Below are 10,571 nucleotides of genomic sequence, written 5' to 3'. Positions count from 1 at the left end.
AAGCCAGGTGCTTATAATACTCAGAAAAACAAACAAAACCTATTACCTTTATAAGGCACTCCCCAAAAACATATTATCAGTATACAATTTCTGGAGAAAAATAGACTGTAAAACAAAGCTGAATACAAGATGAACTAGGAAATTTACCAAGGGAAGTTAGACATGCAACATGAAAACTTCTGGGAGTTATTCAAAGAGATACTAGAGTATCTCCTACCCAACACAAACAAGAGCAAAACATAATACAGGGCATATAATTAGCTGTGTAAAATCAGAACTGTATTACTGTAACTTAGATATTTTGACTATCTATTTGAATGTAAAATTCTAGACTAAGAGCACAATCTAATTTTTTTCATATTTTTGAGTGAATATGTGGGTAATAAGCCCTGTAAATAAGGAAAAACACTAAAGTTGTAAAAAAATAACAGAAAAAATTAGAAATAAAACATAAAGTACAAAGCATTTCATTACATGAGGGGAAATTACAACCAGTTACATGAAGAGGATTCAGCAGTTAAGTTCTCTTATGTCTCTTAAAAATATCTCAGTTCCATTTCCAGCACCAACATGGTGGCTTTTAGATCCCTGTAACCCCACTACTAGGGAATCTAATGACCTTTTCTCTCCCCCTCAGGTTTCTGCATTCACATAGCACACATAAACTCAGGATGCTCACACACATACATATATTAAAATAAATACACAATTAGTTTTTGATGGAAAAGTACTAAGCAGTTTTATTTAAAGATAATACAAAATGAGAAAGCAAAGGCTCTTAATCTTATAGAGGCAGTAGACATGACATCATCCTAAACACATTGAATCTAAGGATGACTCATAAACTCACATACACATAAAGAAATTTTACATGGAAAAGAGAAAGGATATGTGGGTTTAGTATAAATTCTATCAATGCTACTGAAGAGCAAAAGCAAAAAAATAATAAAATAGACATAATTTAAATATAAGAGAATAGGAGAAAGAGGTATCAAACTGGAATGGATGAGGCTAAGAAATATACCAATGGGTAAATTAACATGTGAGTCTCTTCCAGGTTTTTTTTACAGCAAGTTTAACATCCTTGTTTCTGAGGCTGTAAATAAGAGGATTCAACATGGGCACCAAAAAAGTATAAAATACGGAGAAAAATTTTCCCTGGCCCACAGTTTCAGCAGATGATGGCTTGACATAAGCAAACATCCCAGTTACATAGAAGAGACTAACAGTTATGATATGTGACCCACAAGTTCCCAAGGCTTTGGACCAACCCTTACCTGAAGACATATGAATGATATTGTAAAGGATCATACCATAAGAAATTAAGATAATGAGGCAACACAGAATAATAGCTGTACCCACCACTGCAGAGCTCACAAGCTCATTGAGGTAGGTGCTACTGCAGGAGAGCCGAAGGAGAGGGAAGATGTCACACATGTAGTGGTTAATGATGTTAGAATCACAAAAGTTGAGCCTTATCATAAAACCTGTATGGAACAAGGCACTAACAAACCCCATCAAGTAAGTACCAAATATCAACAGACAACAGACCCCAGGTGACATAACAACATTGTATGTAAGTGGCTGACAGATGGCCACATAGCGGTCATAGGCCATGGCTGTCAGCACATAACTCTCAGAGTTCACAAAAAATAAGAAGAAAAAGAGCTGAGTCATGCATCCTCTAAAGGAGATGGTGTTCTTCTCTAAAACAAAACTCATCAGCATTTTGGGTGTAAAGACCATTGAATAACAGAAATCAATGAAAGACAGATTGAAGATGAAAAGGTACATAGGAGTGTGAAGGTTTGAGTTTAGGCAAATAAGATTCATTAAGCACAAATTGCCCATCACAGTGGCTGTGTAGTTCAACAAGAACAGAGCAAATAAGGGTAGCTGGAGTTCAGGTTGGTCTGTCAGTCCCATAAGAATAAACTCGGACACGGAAGAAACATTTTCCATAGTCATTTGTGCCATGTGTGGCATCTGTAAGAGTAAGTGTAGAATCAGTTTGAACACATAAGCCATTTTCACTCCAAAATCAGAGCTGGAAAAATTGGTTTCTATGCCTGAGTTGGGGAATATGCAGTCTTGAGGAACCCCTATTTCCTCTTTCTTTTTCTGTCCTATGAATAACACTCTAGAAAGATGTTGAAAAATCTAATTTTCCTCAAATAAAACATCATTAGTTTCATTTAGAGTTTACCAATAATTAAGGCTGAAAGGTGCAATGCATGTACTCTTTCCAGAATTTATGATTTACATAGCAGTGGGAATAAAGAAAAAATGTCAAGATAAAGAATATTCAGTTCTCACCTTGGTTCACCTGGATCCTTCCCTGACATTAGAGTTTGTGGTATCTTCCTTCCCGCTGTTCACAGAGGGCCAATGTTGTTAATGACGAAGCAGGTAATTGCAATCCGTGAAGAAAATGTATCTCTCTTGCTAGAAAAATTTCCCTTGAGAAAATGACATGGTTACTCTTTGAGAATTTTACAAATATTCTTGTTTCATACAAAGAAGAAAATAGCTTTCTTATATGAGTCTCCAAATGTCAAGGTCAAGATTTTTGAAAAAATTTATTAGAGTCATAAAAAAGCATTCTCTTCTTTAAGATAGTTTCCATGTCGGATGAGTCACTTGAGGATTAAGTTGTTGAGTTTGTACCAGAGAACTAACATAAGTCCTTTAGAGATTCACCATTCTACTCAATTTATAATTTTCCAGCAGGAATATCTGGTCCCCAGAGCAGAAGTATGAGTGAGACCCTTTGTTATTCTCTTCATTAAGTTTTGCACATCTCTACAAGAGGAAGTATCCAGGGACATACTCACTTGCCATTTGTAGTTTTCATATGATTTTGTAAATAAACTCTTGACCAAAGATTAATACTGTATGAAAACATTTGAAGAAAGGAGATAAAAAGATTTTGAACAGGCTCTCAAATTTGTGTTGATTGACATTAGAACTATTCATTCCCAGGCCATGAAACTAGACTACTCAGGTTTACCATTGTTTGTTTATATGTGAATATTCTTATTTATGAACATGGGATAAAATTGTGAACCACTAGTAAAGTTCTTGGTTATCATACAAAAATGTGTGGGTACAATTTTGCAAACAATAACAAATTTACATGCATAATATAAAAGATTATTATATTTTGAGAAACTTTATACAATAGATTAAAAAGATACTAAATACATGAAACTATATTAGTATGTGTTAGTCCTCTTGTATAGTTCACATTCTGACAGAAATAAATATAGTTGTTCACTTTTGGCACAGCTGAAAAAGATAAATTCTTGCTCTAATGTTGTCCTGTGTAATAGAAACAAAATAGTATTTTTGGTCCCTATTATTCCAAGTTGTCCTCTCTTTCTCATGCATATACTGTGATATTTCTTTAGATACTATCATATGTATTTTCATAGACATTGGACTCAGAAAATGTGCTGCTTAAGTATATTTTCTTATGGAAACAACTTTGAAGAAAAAGACATCATTGGACACCTGAGGAAGTTGCTTAAGACTGATAATAAAAATAGTAATTCACACCACACAAAAGTTAATGTACATGTCATTACCTAAATAAAAACCTCTAAAGCCATAGGGCTCTTAAAAAGTGTGAGATAAAGAAAAAACTAAGTTTTTTCGATCTGCACTTTTTAATTAGCTCTGTCTTTAACTGTGAAAAAATCTCATTAGTCTTTCCAAAGGATTGAGGGTTTCCAACAACCTTGGTCCCACTAAAGAAAGAAATCATGAGAGACATGGGATATTTAGGGAAAATGGGTTTATGAGAAAAAAGGTCAAAGAATGTTATCAAAGCAGTAGAGAGTAGGCAAACAAGAAATTGTCTTTTCAGTCTCTATAATTAAGGTTACCTTAGGAAACCGTAGTCTCTCTCTCTCTCTCTCTCTCTCTCTCTCTCTCTCTCTCTCTCTCTCTCTCTCTCTCTCTCTCTCTCTCTCTCTCTCTCTCTCTCTCTCTCTCTCTCTCTCTCTCTCTCTCTCTCTCTCTCTCTCTCTCTCTCTCTCTCTCTGTGTGTGTGTTTGTACAGCTGAGCTATGCCACAATATACCAGTGCAGGACACATCTGAGTGTGAGTCTTTACATTCTATAAGTTTGAGGCAGGGTTGGTGCCTCTTTTTCAGATATGCCAAGATAGCTATCCAATCTCCTGTTTCTATATCTCATTTTCTTGGAGGAATACTTAGATTATAGATGTACGTGCTATTCTGTCTGAAGTTACATAAGCCTGGTGAGCTAAACGCAGGACTTTACCCTAGAGTAGTAAGGTATGTCATCAGCTTTATAAAACAACAATTGATTCTGTAGTATATGGGTACAATACCTTCGCAAATACCAGTAGGCAATTATATAAAGGTCAATGTCTGGAGTCTACATTTTGTTCCATTGATTAAAGTATCTAGATTTTCACAATTAGTATGATCTCCAAGTTATTATAGTTGCTCAATGTCAAAACTTGGGAGATTATCAGTTCATAATATTTTTCAATATGTTATTGGTTATTGTTTGATCATATCTATGGTAGGAGTTGGACTGGTTAAATCTATACAACAAAACAAACCTGGTTTCAGCAATTTTAAAAGCATTTTTGCATAAAACTATATGAATATATTTTTGTCAGTACTTGATTTTTTAAAGGTTTGATAGTATGCATTGAAAACTTACAAGTTACAATGAACATAAAATACATATAAATAAAACTTTAACATAAAAATAAACTTTTCTTGGTGTATAAAAATTAAACATAATAATTTTTAAATACCAAGGATTGCCACAAGGCTGCATTCTTAGCTCTTGGTTTATTAGTGATTTAATATCTAGGTGTACTACACTCCGAGAGGGTGCTATACACTTACTTATATATTTTTTTGGTAAGGCTAAGGACACTGTCAAAAAAATGGCAGCAACACACTGGAAAAGGATCTTTACCAATCCCATATCTGATAGAGGTCTAATATTCAATATATAAAAAAACTCAAGAAGTTAGACTCCAGAGAATCAATCCTATTAAAAAATGGGGTACAGAGCTAAATAAAGAATTCTCAACTGAGGAATATCAAGAATGGCTGAGAAGCACCTAAGGAAGTGCTCAACATTCCTAGTCATCAGGGAAATTCAAATCAAGACAACCCTGAGATTCCACCTCATACCAGTCAGAATGGCTAAGATCAAAAACTCAAAGGACAGCATGTGCTGGCAAGGATGTGGAGAAAGAGGAGCACTCCTCCACTGTTGGTGAGGGTGTAAGCTGGTACAACCACTCTGGAAATCAGTCCTGTGGTTCCTCAGAAAATTGGACATAGTACTACCTGAATACACAATTATTCCACTTCTTGGCATATACCCTATAGATGATCCAACATACAATAAGGACACGTGCACCACAATGTTCATAGTAGCCTTATTTATAATAGCCAGAAGCTGAAAAGAACCCAAATGGTCATCAACAGAGGAATGGATACAGAACATTTGGTACATTACACAAAGGAGTATTACTCAGCTATTAGAAAGAATTACTTCATGAAATTCGTGGGCAAATGGATAGAACTAGAGACTATCATCCTGAGTGAGGTAACCCAGTCACAAAAGAACACACATAGTATGCACTCACTGATAAACGGATACTAGCCTCAGAAAGCTCTAAATACCCAATACCCAAGAAACAACTCACAGACATTATGAAGCTCAAAAGGAAGGAAGGTTAAAATGGGGTGCCTCAGTCCTTCTTAGAAAAGAGAACAAAACTCTCATGGGAGGAAATGCAACGTAAAATAGAAGAAAAGGCATTGAAGTAAAGATCACTCAGAAGCTGCCTCATCTGGTGACTCACCTGGTGATCCACCACATATGCAGTCACCAAATCCAAGCACTCTAGCTGATTTCAAAAAGTTCTGACTGGCAGGAACCCGACAGAGATGCCCCCTCAGGGACTATGCTAGAGTCATATAGATACAGCTGAAGATGTTTACAGAAAACCATTGGTCTGAACTTGGGGATCCCAGTAAGGTTGCTAAAGAAAAGACCTAAAGAACTGAAAGGGGTTGAAACCTCGTGGGAAGATAACAACATTATTAACTCCCGTGGAGTAAAACACCAACCTTTGAAAGACCTATTGATCCAGTTGTGTATGTAGCTAAAGATAGCAGTTTCTGGCATCAATGTGAGACGAGGCTTTTGTTCCAGAGAAAACACATTATCCCAAAGCATGGATATTATATTATAGAATATATATGTATATATGTATATACATATATATATGTATATATATATATGAAGAAACTAAACATCAATAAACTAAATAATCAAATTTAAAAATCAGAAACAGGTCTAAATAAAAATTCTCAATAGAGGAACCTCAAATACAAAATTACCTTTCACAACTCTATTTAATCACACACTTAAATACAAAAAATAAAATAAAATAAAATGAAAGACTAAGCATTCAAACTACTCTTAAAAATAAAAATATTCAATAAACATACTAGCATTAAAAGAAATAGAAATATTTAATGTTTAATACCATTAATTTTTATCAGATTGATTTCATATTTCAAAGGTATTGTTTTTTTCTAATTTTTCCAGTTCTGTGACAGTTATCATAGAATTTTTCTTGCTTTATTAATATAAAATTATGTTTTGGGATCCATGAAATTATCTTTTAATTGAAATATTACCTCTAGAAGTGAAGACAGGTGCTTATAGTATTTAGGAAACTCACAAAATACATTGTCACTATATAGTTCTGGACAAAGACATACTTTAAAGCAAAGTTCACAGGAAGACAGGCAGAGAAGGTTTGGGAGAGAACTTGACACTGATCATCTCCGTGTCTGTGGGCTTCTCACTGAACACTATGAAGCATCTATTCTACAGCCCTAAAAATGTAATGCAATACCAATTGTTGATTGTGTATTTCATAAATGTATACTTCATATATTTCTAGCTAATCAAAAATGAAACATTTAATAAACATTAAAGCATATATATCAAACAATAACTATAGTGACAAGATATTTCAGAAAGGTTTAACAAACCTCCTTACGCCTGTTACTCCAGAAAGAGAATCATTAAATAAAAATAACAGCAAAAAATGTTGCTTTGTAGTTTAGTAACTTTATACCACATTACTCTGAAGCATGTAGAGAGATGTGGTTTAAAACAAACAAACAAACAAAAAACCCAAACACCCCCCAAAAATCAAAAAAAAAAAAAAAACAAAAACAAAAAATAAACTTGGTCCTGAAACCTTCTAGACAAGCTCTGATACCGGCTCCTTGGCTGAATCCATATTTTTAATTCCTTTTTTTAGGGAGTCGTGGAGAGTAATGACCCAGCAGTTATCTGTTTCTTCACACTTCATTTTCCATTTCCTGTTGTACTACATAAGAAATACAACATGTGTGTAAATCAATAATTTATGGTCTTGCAGTTGTCATGTGACCATATCCTCAACTAGATACATCTCTATGTATCTAGATATTTAGATAGATATAAGGGAAGTCATGGATAGAAGAATGGATATAGAGATAATTCTTAGTCATAGGAATCTAGTCACAAATGCATGAACTATAGCAGTATGGTTTTATCCCATGTGTTGTTTCTTTTACAGAAGAAAACTGATATTTTTTAAGGAAACACTATTCTTTCTTTGGAACAGTGGTGATACTCTGGATATTATTAAACACACTGTGTTCAGTAAATAGGGATGTGTGTAATTTTATAAAATAGTCAGAGACACATTCAATATGTCATAAGTAAGAAAGTGACAATTCCATTATGTATGTATGCATCAAAAATATCTGTTTTCTGAAACAGTCTCAAACTTGTGGGGCAGTGGAGATACATGTGCAGAGGAATAGCCCAAACACATTCTCTAATAATTATACAAGTAAAAACTATCCCAGCTAATTACACATTCCCATCACTAATTTTAAATTAAAATGTTAGAAAAATAAATATAACAAATAATTGCTAGAATTTTAAGATATACCATTCCCATACTTGTATCATCCTCTGTTAGAATGAAAGTGCAGAAAACAACACAAAACAAAACAAGCAAACAAACAAAAACTTCTAAGGAAACCCATCAAAACAAAAACCCAGGATAAAATGAGTCAGATATAGGACATAGAACTCCAGAAATTTTATTTTCTGGAAAAAATAAACAGTAGGCACAGAGTAGAATGTTCAACAGTTAATAGCTTGAAGCACTCTTACAGAGGTATGTGTTCCTTTCCCAGCATCTAGATGGTGTCTCACATTTACTTATAAGTTGGAAATCTGAAACCCTCTTCTATCCATGACAGATCCCAAAATACACATGGCAGACTTATATTGAGGAAGGTTCAATGTCTAATTTAAACTTTAAAATATATGTACAGAATTAAAAAAAAACATATAAAATAAAAATCACTAAAAAATTTTATCCTGAAGTAAAAAAGCTGACCATGCTCTTAATCTGATGTAGTCAATGAACATGAAGTAATCTTAGAAAAATATTGAATCTAAGGATGTCTCATCTCCTATGAGTACTCACAAAGTTATATTGCATAGTTTAAAGAGAAAACTTGTGTTACTTTATAAATTCCACCAATTCTAATTAAGGGCAATGATAAATAAAAAGAATAGACTAGAGGAAATGTAAAATAAATAAATAAATAAATAAATAAATAAACCACATCAAACTGAAAGTGTATGGCTGAAGGATCATGGGATACATAAGCTTGTGATTCTTTTCCAGGTTTTCTTCACAGCAAGCTTGACATCCTTGTTTCTGAGACTATAAATAAGAGGATTCAACATGGGGACTAATAAGGTGTAAAACACTGAGAAAAATTTTCCCTGGCCCACAGTCTTAGCAGAAGATGGCTTGACATAAGCAAGCAGTCCAGATCCATAGAAGAGACTAACAGTTATGATGTGAGACCCACAAGTGCCCAAGGCTTTGGACCAACCCTTACCTGATGACATATGAATAATATTGAAAAGAATCATAGCATAAGAGATTAAAATAATGAGGCAACATAAAATTATAGCTGTACCTACCACCACCGAACTCATAAGTTCATTGATATAAGTGCTGCTGCAGGAGAGTGGGAGGAGAGGGAAGATGTCACACATGTAGTGGTTGATGATGTTAGAATCACAAAAGCTAAGCCTGATCATACAACCTGTGTGAGCCATTGCACTAGCAAACCCCATAAAGTAAGAACCAAATATCAATAAACTACAGATCTTAGGGGACATAACCACTTTGTATGTTAATGGCTTACAGATAGCCACATAGCGATCATAGGCCATGGCCGTCAATACATAACTTTCAGAGTTCACAAAAAATAGGAAGAAAAACAGCTGAGCCATGCATCCTCCAAAAGAAATGGTGTTCTTCTCTAAAATAAAATTCATCAACATTTTGGGTGTAAAAACCATTGAATAACAGAAATCAATGAAGGACAGATTGAAGAGGAAGAAGTACATAGGGGTGTGAAGGTTTGTGTTTAGGCAAATGAGATTCATTAAAGTTAAATTGCCCATCACAGTGGCTGTGTAGTTCATCAAGAACAGAACAAATAAAGGCAGCTGGAGCTCAGGTCGGTCTGTTAGTCCCATAAGAACAAACTCGGACACTGAAGAGTTATTTTCCATAGTCACTTGCATCATGTGTGGCACCTGTAAGAATAATTGTAGAAGGTTATATTAACCCATAAACCAACATTTACTCCAAGCAAAATGTTGGATTTATTGGTTTACAAGCTTGAGTGAGGAAACAGAGTCTTAAGAAATCCATATTTTCTCTTTCCCATACTCAGGTTTATCTCTTCAGAACAAATCTTTTGAGCATTGCATTTTTTTTCTTTAACTACTGTCTGTTATAGTTTACTAAGAATTAAGGCTGAAAAGAACAATTTTCCTGGAGAATGTATGATTTAAATATCCATAGACATGAAGATAGAATGTCAAGGTAAAGATTATTTAATACTCACCTTGGTTCACCTGGAGCTTTCCCAGACATTGGTGTTCATGGTGTCCTACTCTGCCCTGTGGCCAGAGAGACAAAGTTGTTAATAATGGACAAGCTGTTTGCAATCAGTGCAGAAAATGTTTCTTAATTGTTAGAAGAACTTCCCTTGAGAAAATGACATGTTTTCCTTTGAGGATTTCAGACACTTATCTCATACATTAATGAAAATAACTTAGTTTTTGAGTCTTCAACACCTCAAGGTCAAGATATTTACAAAAAAATAGGTGCATTGAAAATTATATTCTTGTTTATGGAGGTCCTCAAGTTTAATGGTCTCCTGAGTTTAAAATCAGTGAGTTTATATTATAAAACTAATATTATTTTTTCATAATTTCCATCAGGTGTGTCTAGTCTCCAGAGAAGAGCTGTGAGTGCTCCCCTTTGTGATTCTCTTCATTAAGGTCTGAACAACTCTACAAGACGAAATGTCCAGGGACATGTTCATTTGCCATTTGTAGTTTTCCTATAATTTCAGTAATAAACTATTAACCAATATCAAATCATATAATAAAAATAA

General features: G+C 34.2%; 2 protein-coding genes across 2 annotated transcripts; both read right to left on the bottom strand.

Moving 5' to 3' along the window:
* Positions 1-1,035: 1,035 nt before the first annotated feature.
* On the bottom strand, positions 1,036-1,989 carry LOC308431147 (olfactory receptor 8C8-like; the record flags this gene model as incomplete). Its single annotated transcript, XM_080930504.1, has 1 exon — positions 1,036-1,989. Exon 1 carries the CDS (start codon positions 1,984-1,986, stop codon positions 1,036-1,038), a length of 951 nt encoding a protein of 316 aa, XP_080786630.1. The 5' UTR covers positions 1,987-1,989.
* A 6,750-nt stretch (positions 1,990-8,739) lies between these two features.
* Positions 8,740-9,693, bottom strand: LOC308431183 (olfactory receptor 8C8; the record flags this gene model as incomplete). Its single annotated transcript, XM_080930549.1, has 1 exon — positions 8,740-9,693. The coding sequence occupies one exon, from the start codon at positions 9,691-9,693 to the stop codon at positions 8,740-8,742; it is 954 nt and encodes a 317-aa protein (XP_080786675.1).
* Between the last annotated feature and the right edge of the window lie 878 nt (positions 9,694-10,571).

The sequence above is a fragment of the Micromys minutus genome, assembly GCF_963924665.1.
Source record: "Micromys minutus genome assembly, chromosome: 16".
In the NCBI taxonomy this organism is placed as follows: domain Eukaryota; kingdom Metazoa; phylum Chordata; class Mammalia; order Rodentia; family Muridae; genus Micromys; species Micromys minutus.
Note: the sequence above shows the minus strand (reverse complement) of the source record. Positions and strands in the feature narration are given on the sequence as shown.